The 16,895-nt window shown below is 40.6% G+C and overlaps 2 protein-coding genes across 3 annotated transcripts; both read right to left on the reverse strand.

Annotated features, from left to right (window-relative positions):
* Positions 1 to 615: 615 nt before the first annotated feature.
* On the reverse strand, positions 616 to 13,133 carry LOC127365535 (dipeptidyl peptidase 9). 2 transcript variants are annotated; one of them, XM_051403702.1, is made up of 21 exons: positions 12,991 to 13,133; positions 11,544 to 11,634; positions 11,139 to 11,377; positions 10,788 to 10,900; positions 10,171 to 10,344; positions 8,546 to 8,714; positions 8,200 to 8,310; positions 7,766 to 7,894; positions 7,571 to 7,632; positions 7,369 to 7,469; positions 6,964 to 7,141; positions 6,664 to 6,823; positions 6,477 to 6,556; positions 5,616 to 5,768; positions 4,879 to 5,014; positions 3,969 to 4,114; positions 3,701 to 3,847; positions 3,404 to 3,556; positions 2,696 to 2,838; positions 2,035 to 2,146; positions 616 to 1,731 (listed from the first exon to the last, which is right to left on the reverse strand). In XM_051403702.1, exons 2-21 carry the CDS (start codon positions 11,597 to 11,599, stop codon positions 1,639 to 1,641), a joined length of 2,655 nt encoding a protein of 884 aa, XP_051259662.1. In that variant the 5' UTR covers positions 11,600 to 11,634; positions 12,991 to 13,133; the 3' UTR covers positions 616 to 1,638. The 2 variants fall into 2 exon arrangements, with proteins under 2 accessions (XP_051259662.1, XP_051259651.1); XM_051403691.1 differs by having other exon boundaries at positions 8,546 to 8,717.
* A 585-nt stretch (positions 13,134 to 13,718) lies between these two features.
* On the reverse strand, positions 13,719 to 16,337 carry rps15 (ribosomal protein S15). Its single transcript, XM_051405261.1, has 4 exons — positions 16,227 to 16,337; positions 15,726 to 15,811; positions 15,085 to 15,319; positions 13,719 to 13,874 (listed from the first exon to the last, which is right to left on the reverse strand). The coding sequence occupies exons 1-4, from the start codon at positions 16,227 to 16,229 to the stop codon at positions 13,761 to 13,763; spliced, it is 438 nt and encodes a 145-aa protein (XP_051261221.1). The 5' UTR covers positions 16,230 to 16,337; the 3' UTR covers positions 13,719 to 13,760.
* Between the last annotated feature and the right edge of the window lie 558 nt (positions 16,338 to 16,895).

A 16,895-nucleotide genomic window follows, 5' to 3' on the forward strand; every position in this document is an offset into this window, starting at 1 on the left:
TGGAAGCAAATATAGCTTCATATTTGCCGTATAAAAATGACAGTGGTATCTGTTTTCTGATCTCTCTCCAACGAGCAATCTAGCATACTTTAACTATTCCTGCAAGTTTTATGATGCCAAGCTTTTATATCCAGCTCTGCAATGACCTGCTTGCCGGTGATTCATACTGCATCGAGCTGCAGGCCTTTGTACTGAGATGCTGACTTTAAATAGGGGCAGCAGATTCCTTTATTTAATCTCTTATCAGATCAAGGTTAGGCATCAGTCACCTATGAGGGGTACCCTATTATCAAAAGGTTACTATAGCAACAGTGCTGTCCACAAAGACATCTGCTGCTTCACTTGAGCATGGTTTGGAGTGCTTGAAATCCCTTGTTGGGTTTTTGCTCGGGTGCAGCTCTGATGTGAAGGAGGAGAGGGGGGGAACATGAGGCGAGGGCTGTAATGAAGGGTTAGAGTGGGAACTTAATATGGGAAAACACTTGAGATGAGAGCGTTTCCTAATATGATAGCCTGGTTGCATCCTGCAAAACATGAAACAGAACACATGCTGCAACTATAACATGCCTAACTTGTAACTGCTTGAATAAAAAGACTGCAGTAAAAGACAGCATGTGACTGATTCATACATTTATTCATTATCATGTACAAATTGTATTCCGGTGGTACAAAGCTGTTGTAAGACTCCAGTGCTCACCCTGCTGTTGTCTTTATTGCAGTAAAAAAAGGAAATACCAGCATGATCAAGAGTCAAGAGGTACTTTGGCAAATATAAATTATGTGTTAAGAAGGCAAGCAGACATCTTGAGCAATGTAATGTGAGGGGAGAAAACAGCGCCAAAATATCAATGAGCGGCTTTTCTCAGCACTCATTAAAAAATAATAAAAATCCATAAAATGTTTTATTTTAAACGACACACACTTAAAACAAGTGGACAGAGGAAGAGTCTCGTTTTTTTCTTCCTTTCTTCATCATTACACAAACTGCAAAGTTCAGACTCACAGTATGTATGGATATTGCAATTCTGTGTTAGTGTGCTTCTGAGTGTTTACTGATAAACTGTATTTTACACATGTATGTATAGTGTGGGAGCTCATGTCTGCAAATATGTGTATATATTCCATTTCATATCCGTGAACTGTAACCCCGTTCCTACCACTGACTTGAGTGAATAAAAAGGTGGAGTAAGCGGGAAAACAACACGATAACATTTGGCAAAAACCATCATTGTTGTGGAGATGAGGACGTGGGTGAGCGATGAGTCAATGTGACACAGCCTGCAGATATTTCTCCATATGTCCTTGTCTTTGTTCAGCTTTCAGGGTGAGACACCACATATCTGTGCTCGTAAACCATACCCGACTGTACACGGGGGGAGGGCATGGAGGAGACAGAGTGAGCAAGCGAGTAACAGAACAAGAGACAGAGAGAGCAAAAGAGTATAATGGAGAAGTTACATGACTAGTTCAGAGGAGAGAGTGGCTAGTGGCTGTAGAGTGTCTGATAGTCTCTCAATGACGGTGTGAACAGTTGGAGATGGGGTTGGGGTGGGGAGGTCAGGGAGACTAAAGGTGAGCTGGAGGGGTAAAGGAGGACAGAGGGGAAATTAGACTTCACTTCTCCCCCGTTGTCTCATTTCAGAGGTATTGTTGTAGAAAGTGCAGCAGCATTATCTCGTAGTGCTCTCCAGACTCAGGGCAGCGAATACTGTGTCGCTCGTTGGGGTATACCTGGAAAATTGAAACAGGGCAACAAAATGACTCTCCGATGTGTACTATATGTCTGTATCCCCTGAAATCTGTTTTAGAAAAGTGTTAAAATATCATCCTGAGTCTGATTCATCTATTGTATTCTACTACCATTATACATGATAGGGGTAGCAAATATACCAAACACATGGAGCGCAGACTTGTACATCATCAAGACATATTTGCTGAAATGTTACGTAATTATGTCAACCTACTGTGAAAAGACTTTACATGGCAACTTCAGAAAGATGTGTCAGTGTGAGGAATAAGGATTGTGATGCTAACCTGAAGCTGGTAGGGCTTCCCAGCACGGATTATCTGTGACACTAGGAAATTGGTGTGGAAAAAGTGCACATTCTCATCTAGAAATCCATGGAGAATCAGCAAACGGTTGGGCCTGGAATGACACGGTTACATGGTTACAGTACAGCATAGAACAATATAATAGGCTTCCGTGCAGTAGTAAGACATACAGTTTTAGTTCCTGAAATAACACATGTTGCCAAACAGTGAAACATTCCGTCACGGATCCAAAGAAATTCTGCCCTAGTTCTGCTTCTAATCTATGAGCAATGCTCCAACATGCCGTTCGCGAGGCCCTCAGGGATTCCTCAGTACCTATACACCGAGGCTTGACTTAGCCTGCCACCTCAATTCCTCATTTGATCTGGTTGTTTGCATTTCCAAGTAGCAATAAAACAATTATGTCACTAACATGTACATACCTGAAATCCTCACAAAATATTAGCCACACAGACATGTACACATTTTCTTAAAGCATTGCTTCCAGTTCAAATGGTATTTTAGGTCAAGGATGAGAATGACCCCCCTACCTAACCATATGGTTAAATTAGTTGAAATAATACCTGAAATATTTAGAGGTTTCAAGCACTAAATTCCACACTAACAGGCACTATGGCCTACATGTTTAGCTGTGTGTACTTACTCGCTGGGCAACTTGTCCACATGCAGGGCCACAGAGCCTTCCTCGTAGCCCTGCTGGTTGTTTTCAGGCACATCCATGTAACGCTCTGTGTAGCCTGTGTCATAGGCCATCCACACAGTCACCGGGGCGCCTGCAATAGCCAACTGGCAAAGAAGCACAATGTATTCAGGTTGAAAAGAATGTAAAATTAAATAATAACAAAAAAATGTATCTCACTGGGGAAAGGTGTCACTTTGCTCATAGAACAACTCAAAATATATATAATACAGGAGGGGGAGGTGGTTTGGATTTACTGTATAGGTTGCTGGAAAATGTTGAATTAGTTTCAACATTTCTAAAGTATATTCTGATGTTATGACTAAGTTGGTTACACATTTTGAACAAAAGAAAACGTAAACTTATTCCCTCTGGTACAGGAACCTATCTGCAGATATCCTTACTGACTGAAGGCTGTTAGCCAACACATTGTACAACACAGACACCATGTGGCTATAAGTGGCAACTACATCATAAGTCCAGTTTTGAGACTTCATACAGGAATTAAGCAATTCATTCTAATTAAAGTTATTTACATAATGATACAAGATACAAACTATGGTCTGCTTCCTTATTTATCGCTACAGTAGACCACAGAGGATGCTCACTGTTTGAAAGTGTGTGTATGGTTTAAGGATAAAAGAAGGTCTGAAGGAGAAAAAGCCTCCTAACCTTGAAGACATTGGGTCGCTGAATGAGGCCCATGAGAGAGAGGAAACCGCCATAGGACCAGCCGTGAATGGCAACACGGCTCAGGTCCACAAAGTTAAACTTCTCTGCCACGTACTGCAGCCCTTCAACCTGGTCTTCAATCTCTACCTGACCCTGAAGAGAAAAGGGCAAATAAGAGCGTTATTTAATCTGGAAATTGTGTATCTTGTTTATGACATTCAATCATTTTTATATTACCTTACAAGTTTGTTAAAATGTTCCTAATGAATTCATTGAATTATCTGACTCTTACTTTACCATTTTGTTTTTCAGTGCTCCTTCAAATTCAAGGCCCCTCTGACAGGAACCCCTCCCGTCAATGACGACCACAGCGTAGCCCAGAGAGGCCAGCGTGTTCAGACGGAGGTACTTCATCCCCTTGAAGGAGTTGTTCACCAGCTGCACCTGATTACACATACACATCAGAATGTTCTCAATGTTTTTATCATTCAGTAATACACGTTCAAAGCAACATTATGTGAACACAAAAATATGATGATATCACAGACCGAATATATCCACAAACCTGCGGGCCTCCATACACGAAGAGAACAGTTGGGTGTTTCCTGCCAGGCAGCAGGTTGTGAGGCTTGTACACCATCCCATAAAGCTGGAAGCCTGACTTCCCAGGAAAGTCAAAAATCTCAGGTGGATTGTAATCTCCTGGGCAACCTGGAAGACACATAAACACATGTGGTCATTAGTTTAGCATGTTCCTAAAACTATCAGGGATTTTGTGGTTCAACTCCTATTGTTACTTGACCTAAAACAAAGGGCAAAAAACATACATTAAAGTGCATAAATTGCACAGTGGGTTGTATTTAGTGTATCAAATAAATGTTAAATTGATTTGGCATTAGATTGTGACACATTTTCTTATAAAAAGTTAATGATAGATAGACAGGTCCATTTTTCCTCAATGGCAGAAAAACTTTAATTCAGGATCTCTTCTGCTTTCTGGTAGTTCAGACAGACTCTGTAGCACCATTCGTGTTTATTTGGATAGTTGATAGTACCATCATTCCCAATAACTAATTAGGGTGTTACTATGTGACCCCTGAACTTTTGCCACAGCAGAAACAAGAAATTCCTTCTCACTCCTGGTACTTTTAATGAATCATAAATGACAATGAACACAGACGCAGAGCGCTCATGATGATGTTAAGTGTTTTTGCACCACATTATCTGATTGCTGTCAGGACTGTCTGGAGGACGCCATTGCAGATCAAACTGACCATCCTTGATCTAATCAAAGTCAGACCTCAACCTTCCGCTACAGACTCTGCACTCAGTTCTATTGATTGTTCCAAAAATACAACCTTCACTTTCGGCCAGGCTGCTCAGAAGCTGAGTGAGCCAGTGTAAATACAAACTCTGCATATTGACACAATTGTAAAACTACTGTATGGCGGTCAGTCACGTTGCATCCCGTTTACCTGGTGATTCCATCATGCTGGCCCAGAATTCAGGTACCATGTGTAGTGGGTCACCTTCTGAGCTGGTCAGTTTGTAGACGTGAACACATGGAGGTGTACTCACGTTACTGTAGTGGCTGACAAAAAAGTCAAAGTTCTGCAGAGTGATAGAGGGGAGAGAGGTGCAAACAAATTGAAATATAAAAACAACGATACACAAAATTAGATAGGGAAACAAACAAGGACAAGGAAGGGACAGAAAGGCTGAGGGACGGGAAGCAATTGCAGTGCTACACCACGTACTACAGGGATCTGTGTTACAAACCACAACATGAGCTACTGTCTGTGTAAAACACTTCTTATAGCTGGAGAACATTTATCCCATATACTACAGACTATCCAACTGATCCCTGGCTATGACATCTTTCCTCAGATTTCCAAGGTGCTTGAACTTTCATTGTTCTTAAGCAGATAAACTGCTCTCTCTGATGTGACAAAAAACACCATTTGTGGTACCCCAGTAGTCACGTGTTGTGATTTAGGTATTTTCATGGACATTGGTCATTTTCTCAAGAGATATTTCCACCATTACCATTTCCTTTACTGAAGCATTTATTTATTGAAATCTGACTATCACTAGCAGCCATAAAAAGAATAGTTAAGAAAGCAATATCTGTAAGCAACATTGTTTGATGAACAAGTTGTCATGATTATAGATAGATGAACAGCTGCATGATAATATAAACAGATGGTTTTACCTGACTAACAGAGCAGCTATGAGAGAAGCTGGGCTTGGTTAGCCTGACCACATCCCCTGGTGAGTCATAGCTGACCACATAGAGGTGGTGCTCCAGAGGAGTGTCTCTGGTGCCCTGGAAGTACACCAGCTTTGATGACTCATTCACCCAGATCTAGCAAGGAAGAGAAAAGAGAAACATAAAGGGAAAATGAAAACACAAACAGTGAGACCAAGGTGCGACACTGTAAGGTATCTTACATTTATAATGAGATAATGAGAAACTTCATTGGAGCTACTGGAATATCTTCATATTAACTGACTTCCTAAATGATTTTATTATATTATTGTGTTAAAATCATTCAGAAACTCTGAAGTTCATATAAAACAGTTAAGTTATTAAGAACTGCAACAGTATATAAAGTATAGTAGTCCTCCAAATTTGATTAAAATCTATTTATTCAGTTATTATTACAATTTTAACAGAGTTTGGGGGTTTTCATATCCACATTGGGTGAGCAATGTAAAGTTCTTTAGAATTTATTTTATACATAGTTCCCCCAGTTATAGGACAATACAGCAACTCAATTAACCTGAGGACTAGACTGAAGGCAGAAATCTCCTGAAGTAAATAGAGTAGGGGGCTGCAGTACAGCCCTACAATATCACCAGGGAAAATACAAAGACTTAAGGAATTGAAGAACAAGTTCTTCATCTGATGTAGATGTCATTAAAGCTGAGAGTCAGGACTTTAACTTTGTAACCATTGTTTAATTTTTTAAAAAAGTCAATGGAGCTTGAGTACAGAGTCAACACAGCAAAATGTATGGAACTATCCACATACTTTCTGTATTTTTTGTGTGTGTTTTCAACACTGTCTAACCTTGGAACCATGTCTTGCCAGCACTTCCCATTCTCCACTGGTCAGTGCAACCTCTTCCTTGATTGCACATTTGAAGTCTCCTTCAGAAAACAGATAACAGACTCAACAAACTCCTCGAAATACTGAACACTCTGACGTAAATTGTGATTATTTGAAATAAATGCAGAAGCATCTCTAAACCTCTTACCCTCCATGTGTTGGTAGTCCTCTGTCCAATGGTAGCAGCCTGGTTGTAACAGGGATGTGATTTTATACAGATGGCTGAAACCTGTTTTAGACTCATTTATCCAAATGAAAGTAAACTCATCTTCTGTTGTTTGAATAAATGGATAGAATATATCGTGAACCTGCAGAAAGAGAAGAACAGTCAATCACTGAATCATTACAGCAGAACAACCTTCCATAACCATAACAATTAGTTAAATAGTAACAGGACAGATATTAGTTTTAAAGGTGACCAAAGAGTGAAATATGCAAGAAGACCTACATTAATCCACACGTCGGTGGTCTCTTCATAGATTATGTATGGCTGTGTGTTACTGGGCACAGCCTCCAGACTCTCCTGCCTCTGAGCTGGGTCATCTGTGACAGGGATGAAGAGGGCTGGAGGCAGTAGGACCAGCTGTAGTTTTCTCTGACTGCGGTCCAGAAGCACTGCCCAGCCACTAGTGGAACACAGAGCAGAGAAAACTCAAAAGGATTGCTTTACTACAGCAAGACTGGTTGATTATGGAAACAACTTCTACAATGGAAACAAAAGAGATCAAAAACATAAGCATGGCACCCACTAAGATGACATCTTAAATGCTTAATGGGGAATATTATCTGTGTCCACAAGTATCCCAAATTATGTCACAATATTAGAAGTTCCAGTATCAGGCTGCACACTCACTATTTGCCGTCGCTTGTCCATCCTACTCTGGCAATGTATTCTGTCCCCGGAAACAAGGAGGTGAAGGGGATGGCCAGTTCTTTATCTTGCGTGCTCACAATCTGTAAATATAACCATACAAACACACATAAAATAAGAAAAACCTAATTATCATTTTGGAGAGAAAAAAAAAAAACACAAGGACAGATAGTGAAAGACTCACTCTTCCTTGATGGTCTGTCTTGATCTCTGCCAGTTTAAGGGTAGCTTGGGGGTTTTTGCTACCTGTAAATAAAGAAATAAGGAAAATGTAAAATTATAGAAATGGTTAATAAGGCAATTCACTGCTTTAAACTTGCCTGTGTTAATGTGTGTGTGTGTGCGTGTACGTACATACAATGTGTAGCTTTACACTGACCTGTACGTGGATATCTGTAAGCGTCTGCTTTGCGCTCTTCCAGTGCTGGAGAGGGAACATGAATAATCTCTACTTCTGTCTCATCCACCTCTTCGTACAGCAGGTACACCGTTTTACCTCCATTAGGGTCTGACAGAGAGAGAGAGAGAGAGAGAGAGAGAGAGAGAGAGAGAGAGAGAGAGAGAGAGAGAGAGAGAGAGAGAGAGAGAGAGAGAGAGAGAGAGAGAGAGATCATTAAATTGAGGCAAGTGTATACAGAAAATAATGCATGCAATCTCAGAAATGCCTAATCTTGCAGATAAAACTAAAATTATATCACTATCACCATATTATCGTATAACCAAGACGTATTAACACTGGGTGTCAGTTAGTTGTGTTAGTTGTGTACACAAAGAGCATGAATGATTTGAGCGTTTAAGCTACTAACTGCTGACCTTCCACTGCTGAGGGACTCCACCAGTAGCCAGTGAAACGGTCAAACTCTTCTTGGATGACAAACGTTGCTACACCTGCAGACTTGGGGTCCTCCTTAACACTATCCACACCTGGAAAAATTGAATTACATTAGGAAAAAAGCTTACATCCATGTAACGTTACTGGAGCTAAACATACATATTATCTAATATTTTACACTTTTGTCTTTCTTTCTATGTTGTAGTGTGAAATTATTTTACAGTTTTAGAGTCTATTAAAGAGTATATTTAAGCATGTGAAGATACTTGTTGCATGACATTTTACTGCCTACTCAAACAACTCAAATGAAACCCAAACCCTTCAGACCTTTGTGACAGTAAGTGAGTCTCCTTTCCTCGCCAGTCTTAATGTGGGCTATCCACAGGTCGTTATTGTTGATGAAGGCTATGAAGTCAGGGTCTCCAGGGCAGATCTTAGGGTCCATGCGGGTCCCTGAGCACTGGGTCTTGATCTCCACTGGTTTTACAGGAACAGACTGCTAAAAGCAACATAAACAATCTTAGTCAAAGGCAAACAGAAGAGTGACTTTTGTAAAAATACAGGAGACAAAAGAATTGTCTTAAATGAAGACCATTTGACAAATATGAAACAGTACAATGAGCACAGTAAGGTGGCACCTTGTTCCATCATTATTATATTTCTGCAAACTGCAGGAACTGTGTGGTCACCAACAACAGCCTTCCGGTGTTTATAATACAACCATGGAAATAATGAACAGACTCACTTTTCAAAGAATCAATAAGATTAACAGTGTTCTTCATACTCCTCCAATCTCTTTTCTTCCACCTAACTTGTGTGTAAACACCTGCCGTGCACACAAACATGTTCCAAGATAAATATGTAAAAGCAATTATTGATTTTCTCAGTTTGTTCACTCAAATTGTAACTTACTGAAGTCATCAGGAGGACGAGACCCACTAAAGCACTTCCCTTAAACTCAACAGAACTTAACTGAATTAAATACTGTGTAATATATAGGGTTGCACCTTATATCTCACCCTCCCTACATGAGAAAGAATTTACAAAGGATGGACAAAATCAGAGAAACCACATGAACCAGGACCTTAGTAAATTTGAAGAAGCTTATCAAAGCTGTTAAAGGCCCAAACAGGAAGGTACAAATACAGTGCAAAGGAGGGTGCATACTTAAAGACGCACCTGTCGCAAATAGTCAAGGCAACATTTAAAACAATCAAACAATCAGTATCCCGAATTCAAACCAGCTGCTAACAGTGGACCACCAACATCACTAACAGTGACAACAGAAACAGAACAAAACACTTGCTATACAAACTATAGGTTTAAAAAAGAGACCCACAGAACGTATGGGTATCTTTGTGACAACCTTACAAGACACCACATCATGTGTTTCTCTAGAGCTAAGGTCTATACCAGAGCTGGCATTTGTATCCAGGACCAATCCATGCAAGAAGATCAACAACATGATTTAAAGAGCACAAAATCTGAAGCACTGACCAACAGAAAAAAGATAAATGGTCTTTTAATCATATTTCCTCCCATAAAATCTGTTGCACTGCATGGTGCAACTAGCAGATGAGTAGTAGTACAGATTTAAAATATGTTTAACACCATAACACTAAAGTTAACTCAACAACAAATTATAATTATTACAAACAGAAAAATTGCATTATTATTATGCCACCAGATGTCAATACACAGCTAATCAAGGAAACCATTTGCAGCAAAATCGAATCTAAAACAAAATCTAAAATGTTACATGCTAGTGAAGTAGAAGGCTTCGTTAATTGAGTCACAGCAACAGCACAGCTCTACCCAGCAGATGGTTGATAACATTGTTTCTGTTAAGTCAGGGCACAAATGGACGTATTCAATGCACCAGTTCCAGCACATCTGTCCTGACTATCTAAAAACTTCAAATTGAAGACAACAAAAAAATGCAGTGTACTCACGATGAAGCCATTGTTGCCTCCATCCTGGCAGTAGAAGAGGCTATTGCTGGCCTGGAAGAGGAACAGGCCTGTCTGGGCATGGTAGTCATAGGACGTGATACCAAATGCTCCAAGACGTTTACGCTCTCTCAGCAACTCCTCCTCTCGAGAATAGGCCCCCTGGTGCGGTGTAGCCTTAGAGAAACAACAGGAAATCAGATGTACAACATTAGAATAAACGAGACACATGTTTGCTAGGATATACATAGGTTTTAGTGTGCTAATATATACAGTATCATTACTGTGAGATATATCTGACAGAGCCACGTTCATCTAATCCCCCAGATCAAATAACTGTATAATGTTTTTACAGTACAAGCATTCCTCTCATAGTTTATACCATTGTTGGCTAATCTTCAAAGTTTCAAAACGTATCCCATGTTGCTAAAAAACAGCAACACTGCTACACCTCCGGGGACTGCTTATGTGAAGTTGAAGTGAAGTGAAGCTACTTTAAATAAAACTAAAGAAAGGGTACAATCAAATAGGAATGTTCAATAACAACCAACTGAGAGACCCCACCACCCTGTGCTTTTTGGTATTGGCACTGCATGAACAGGAGGAGAGGGGGAATTCACCTGGAAATGGTCCAGCATCTGTTTCCATGACAACACTAAGAGAGCCTCTTTCCGGATCTTCTTGGGGATTTCTGAGTAGAGTAATGAGTTCTCTCGGCTTCCATAAGGCATTCCTGGTAAACACATATAAAAGAGGTAAAGGCAACGTCTGCACAAACTAATTAAAAAGGCTTGTGCTAACTGGAATTGGAGAAATTCAACACAGTGATTGTTTAATATCATGAGACAATCATACTCTGCTGCCTAGAGCAGAAAAACATGAAAGTGAAAGGAGTATAAAAAGGCGTGGTATACAGAAAATACAAACCATAAGCTGATGAAAGGGATTTTGTGCACCATCGTCAAACTTACCGAGGTAGTACAACCGGTGGGAGTGGGGTCCATTCTCATCCTTCTTCTGCACGAACTGGAAGTCATGGGGAGCCTTGTTGGCGATCATGCCCGAGTACTTCCTGCTACAGTGGATAATGTCACGGAGGCCCTCCCAAGAGTGTTTCTCCACAAAGAACTGAGACGGGACGTCCTCCATCTCCACCACCTCTGTGCTGTCCGAAAGGCCGTCCACAGCCGTCATGCTCACTGTCACACAGCTGGATGTTGACATTAGAAAGAACTGATAAGAGGTTGAGAAACACAGACACACCTGCACTTCTGCATTCCATTAATGGCACTGGTTTTTAAAACATTAATTCATCCATCTTCCTAACTGAGCATCAAAGCAGTTAAAAGAGATATAACATGAATCGTGTACTGTACCTTTTCCAGATACCTTCTTTATTGTCACAGAGTTTTACCTTCTTGACTCTATGCATTCACCGGTCAACACGCCTCACTCCGACTCTGTAACCTATGAACAAAGTATCATATTGAGATCATTCAAAATTCCTGAATACAAAATAACAAATAGAGTTAACCACGGTGACACTACAGGGGCGGCAATTCCTCATAATAATGAACATACCTAGTTAACATAAAGAGAAATACAAATACAACACAATAATCAAAAAGTTCCTCAAGGAGAAGAGGAAAATGCAACTAATTGACAAGGGCTTTAAAGTATACCAACTCAGAGACATGGAGCCAGACCAGAGGCAGACCAGAGCGACTGGTCTGTAGTTTTAATTCATCATTCTTGTTAAATCTTTCACGTGTTAGTCTTTGGCAGCACGAGAAAAACTGATAAGTGATAACTCCTGCTTGAGGTGAAGTACAGGATAAACCCCACATTCCTCGCTTTATCCCTCTATGTAAGGTAAGGGATTAGCATGATGCAAACAGCAGTGGGAAAAAAATCATATAAAGAACTATACATATAAAGAAGTGCCTTCATTATGGTACTGTTAGGAAGTTGTAGTAGCCTGGGTCTGGTAATGTGGTGAGGCAGCTTCAATCTGTAAATAAGTAACACTGAGCTCATAACAAATACACTAACAGGTGCAACCCAGTGCTCCTGGGAGTCACTTCAGCACGGTCACCTGCCTGCAGAGATCTTTATGAGGACTGATAAAGTGTATTTATGAATGAAGATTACACTAAATGTAGCTACGTTAGATCTGGATATTTACGTGCCTGTACAGGAGTAAGTGCGTCCATTAGATATATTCTGCTAAAAACATCACCGATCATTAAACTTTAACTTAACGTGGTCTCGGTGTTATTATGTAAAATCTGTTACAATGGAAATAAATACACTATAACTTGTAACGTTACACACGGAGAGGCCCTATTTGAGTCAGTGGGTTACCAGATAACATTTAGCAAGCTGATTTTAAGAGTGGAGAAGAAACCGAGTGAAAGAGTAATGTTACCGGTACCGTTAACGTGAACAGTTAGCTAGCCTACAATAGATCTTTGTTCTCGGATTTCAACTCCTCAGTCACACCGGAGCAAACACCGGTAAATTCACTTGTGTTCACATTTTATAGGCCACAAACGTTAGTGACATTTGGCAGTGAAGGAGAAAAACCCAAGTTCTTGGAAAACGACCATTATCAAACCGTGTCTGTTTAAAAATCTCTTGCTTAGCTACATTTTGACATGACAGCTCCCCTCTGTCATTTTCTCTCTGAAGCTAACCAACGCTAGCTAGCTGCCTAGCTAGAAGCAAGCTAGCCGCTAGCTAGCGGTTTCTGGCATTTCTGGATAAACAGATTCTTGGACGACCGTACCTGTGAAACAAGCTGAAATTAAAGGGAATACTTACCAGTCTGGCCACTGTTTATTTAACCAAGTTCTAGATTTTATTATCTTGGTCTCAAGAAACAGATTGTGCAACAGCTAAAGGTTGTATCCATGGCCCACAGTGGCCACACAAAATGTAGCTGGCTTTCAGATCGGAAAGAGGAGGAACCTTTTCACTGGTGGAGTACACCCCGGAGTCTTTTCAGGGCCGCACTGCCGCTCTCTGTGGTCAGTGCTGCGCGACTTGAGACAGCAGGGTTCATCATCCAGATTGACTTCTGCTCTTCACATTGATTGAAATAATTTCCCATGCGTTACACTTGAATTGGTGTTGTCTTATGGTTATCATGTTTACATTTAAAGCTCCACATTAACCGCTGAACGGTACCCAATAACTTATCCACTCACTACATTCACTGTATTTACCAGTCAAACCAGTTTAATCCACTAGCCTGCATCAATATTACACCTGAGTTACATGCCCTTCACAAAGGAAATTAATTTCTGCATCTCTACTGATATGAATCACTTTTATTGAACACAATCAATGATCCAGTACTAATCACAAGTCTGAAGTCACTAACAGTAAAGACCTGTTCTGTGCTATATGAGTGTTATTTCAGTTATATCAAAGCCACTCATACTTGTTTATCAAAACACCTCAAAAGCTCAAGCTTGAAGAAGAAAAAGACAGTGTAATTCATTTTAATTCATCATGCTGAAAAGAGTGAAGGAAGCGAAGCAGACCAGTTTTGTGGAGCAACTTTTTTTATTTATACAAATACAGCCATTCTACTTCAGAGGGATGAAACGAGAAGAATGTGTAGCTCCAATACCAGGGCGACCGTGCTTGACTGGCTTGTAGGTGATGGAGAACTCGCCCAAGTAGTGACCACACATCTCAGGCTGTGGAAAGGAGGAACATGTTAGTAACAAGATAAATGCCTGAGGTACACTTACAGCTGCATTAAGATAAACATAGAAGCTGTAGACCATAACCTAAAGGTCCGCCAAGAGTCACAGAGCTCTAAAATGGTCAATCTGCGGGGCATAGAGCCACTACAGGGGGGCGTGGATGACCAGGGGGAAAAATATGATTAATGCAGTGAAATTTGAAAATGTCACTAAAATTCCACTTGTATTATTTATGATGGCTTTCACCATCATTAATGATAAAAAATTTGGTGTGGTAGGTTCAAACCTCTTACAGCTTGTGAAGGAGAGCACACCAGAAAGAGTTTGAGAACCACTGATCTACAATTAGAAGCTTTAATTAGTGTCTAATTAGGACCTGGGGGTCAGTGCAGTCTGGCAGTAGCATCAGTTGCCAACACTTCCCCCATTGGCACAAGATTATCTGAAGTGGTTTTTGTCAGCACTTATGCAAAAGCATCCTGCTTTTAGTAACAAATCTGATGTTGCCGCAGGTATACTTTAAAAAAAAGCTCCTACACATTTCAGGTCAAGATTTCATGCTGTGTTTTAGTGCATTTTCTTCTGTGTGGATATTTTCTTCAAGGAGAGTATAACTCAAAGTACGTAGAATTGATGAATTTCACAACAATTCTTTCAGATCTGTCGTTGCATGTCAATGAAGCTGTATTTGAGGTTTCAGTTTTCCAATATTGAGATTTATCTTATTCCCTGTTATTTGCAGCAACTCAGCCATTGTTCTGTATGTCCAACAACTATCGTAACATGTTACTTGGACAAGTCAATGGTCTTGATTTCCCATTTTCTACTGCTGCTTAGCAGGACATTCTTACACTTCAATATAAAACTGTTTAACAGCTTCAGCTTTCTGTTTACTGCCACAACAACTAATGGGAGACATGGAGTTATGACAAACTGCATCAAAATGACTCAAACTGAAGGTATAAGTGCTCCGACTGGATCCACCAAAGAAATATACTCCAACTTTAGTGTGCATTTTTTATTCATGCCTGTGATGTTCTACGTTAGCCCCCCAAAGTCAACTTCAGTTCAAAGTCACACACTCCTTCACTGGAATGTGACCAATGTAATGTTAGGACCTCCAGGAAAGCTGGAGCTCTAAAATGTACTCATATGCTCTCTCTCTCTCTCTCTCTCTCTCACCTGACCAAAAGCACCTCACCTTGATTTCAACCTGGTTGAAAGTCTTGCCGTTGTACACTCCAACCATGGACCCGACCATCTCAGGCAGGATGACCATGTCCCTCAGGTGGGTCTTCACCACCTCTGGTTTCTCCATGGGGGGAGCCTCTTTCTTTGCCTTGCGCAGGCGCTTCAGGAGGGACTGCTGCTTGCGGCGCAGGCCACGGTTCAGCCTCCTCCTCTGGCGGGCGCAGTACAGCTGCATCAGCTGCTCACTGCACAGGGGAAGAGGACAGTGACATTGATGAAGCCCCTGGCCATCTTGAGCAAGTAATGTTGATTTACAAAATGTAGAATAGTACAGAGGCAATTGCTTAAATTTTGACGTTACATTCACTATAATTGGAAGTCATGAATGGTTTCCCAGTTTCAGTGAAACGTCCAGTCAGCGCCTTTAGCTACCTTTATTAAACTTTGACTTAAGCATCTGGATGTCATAATGTGATGGACTCAATAGTTAATACTGTTGTTGGAGCCACAACAGTACATATGGCTGTATGGAAAACTAGGTTTTAAACTATCTATGATGGGCAACATGTCAATTTACAAGCAAATGAAACTGAGAAAACTTAATACAGGAGTTCCAGCCGACCACCACCATACATCATCTGGCACACTTACTAGGACATGTCCAGAAGCTGGTCCAGGTCCACACCTCTGTAGGTGAACTTCCTGAAGGTACGCTTCTTCTTAATCTCGGTATCCGCCTGAAAGAGAGGGACACCATCCCGGGTCAGTGTGTAGCTACTAAATGTTAGCATGTACAGATTGAGCAGGTGTTTCAACGAAGTTGTATTCAATGTCACTAGTACACATATATAGTACAGCGTATTAAACCTCACTCGGGCCACCGGTAACATTAAGAAGACGGATTATATTTGGTTACTGGTACAGACAACGCTGAACCACTGGGTTAGCTTAGCCACAGACGGCCATAGCTGGGGCTAATACAGAGCATATAAACACCGATTTATCTGTACTTCTAAGCGACAATTCTCCACTCAATGATCAGCGAACGTGTGTAACTATCGGATTATATGGCCAGCTATCCTAATCAGTTAATACAGAGATCAGATGCATGTAGATTATAGTTTCAAGCTTCAGGATGGGTAGAACACCTACCATCTTGCCTGAAGTTCCGGGGGAAAAGAACGGACAGAAGTCTCGTTAGGCCTCATATCGCGCGATTTCAGGCAAACATCCGGTGGTGTCTTCCGGCATCAGTGCCCAGTGTGAACAGCAGGTGGGGCCGTTGTACAACAACTCCAGTTTAATAGCTCCAGTGTCTGAACAGTGTCAAGTTTCTTACCAACGTGTCCCTTTCTGATTATCGTTCAATGAATCTCAATGATGCACAGTGTTAGTTCTACATATCAGGAGGAAGAACGAGTTTCCTGTTAACATCTCCACTGAAGAGACACGATTCACAGCATTCACACAGCTGTAAGATATCTCCAATATATTGTAAAAAGCAAAGATTCATTGATTTATGAATTCATAATTATTTTTTTAAGAATACAAATCTGTGTAGCAGACCAACAACAGTAGTGAAATGCTACTTACTTTTACTTTTGTGCTGTTAATATGCAGTACTTGTACTTGTACTGGCATATATTATTTTATATGAATGTTCTCCCGTCCTTTTGCCTTTTCACTTACCTTCCTACCTGCCTCTATGCAGCCTATCTGCATGTGAGCAGAAAAATAAATAAATAACCCTATAAAAACATTTTTCTGTCTTAAGGAAGACTTGCAGTATTATACAATAGTAATGTAGTATTAGTGCAACTT

Source organism: Dicentrarchus labrax, unplaced genomic scaffold (genome assembly GCF_905237075.1).
Source record: "Dicentrarchus labrax unplaced genomic scaffold, dlabrax2021, whole genome shotgun sequence".
Lineage (NCBI taxonomy): Eukaryota > Metazoa > Chordata > Actinopteri > Moronidae > Dicentrarchus > Dicentrarchus labrax.

Excerpts from the sequence above, each read along its gene's own strand:
- LOC127365535 (XM_051403691.1), bottom strand. The coding sequence starts at position 11,599 with ATGCATAGAGTCAAGAAGGTAAAACTCTGTGACAATAAAGAAGGTATC. Across the intron at positions 5,769-6,476 it reads TGGCAAGACATGGTTCCAAG|ATCTGGGTGAATGAGTCATC; the intron begins GTTAGACAGTGT and ends CTTCCTTGCTAG. Across the intron at positions 1,732-2,034 it reads GGAAGCCCTACCAGCTTCAG|GTATACCCCAACGAGCGACA; the intron begins GTTAGCATCACA and ends TCAATTTTCCAG.
- rps15 (XM_051405261.1), bottom strand. Across the intron at positions 15,320-15,725 it reads CAGCTTCTGGACATGTCCTA|TGAGCAGCTGATGCAGCTGT; the intron begins GTAAGTGTGCCA and ends TCCCCTGTGCAG. Across the intron at positions 13,875-15,084 it reads TCAACCAGGTTGAAATCAAG|CCTGAGATGTGTGGTCACTA; the intron begins GTGAGGTGCTTT and ends TCCTTTCCACAG.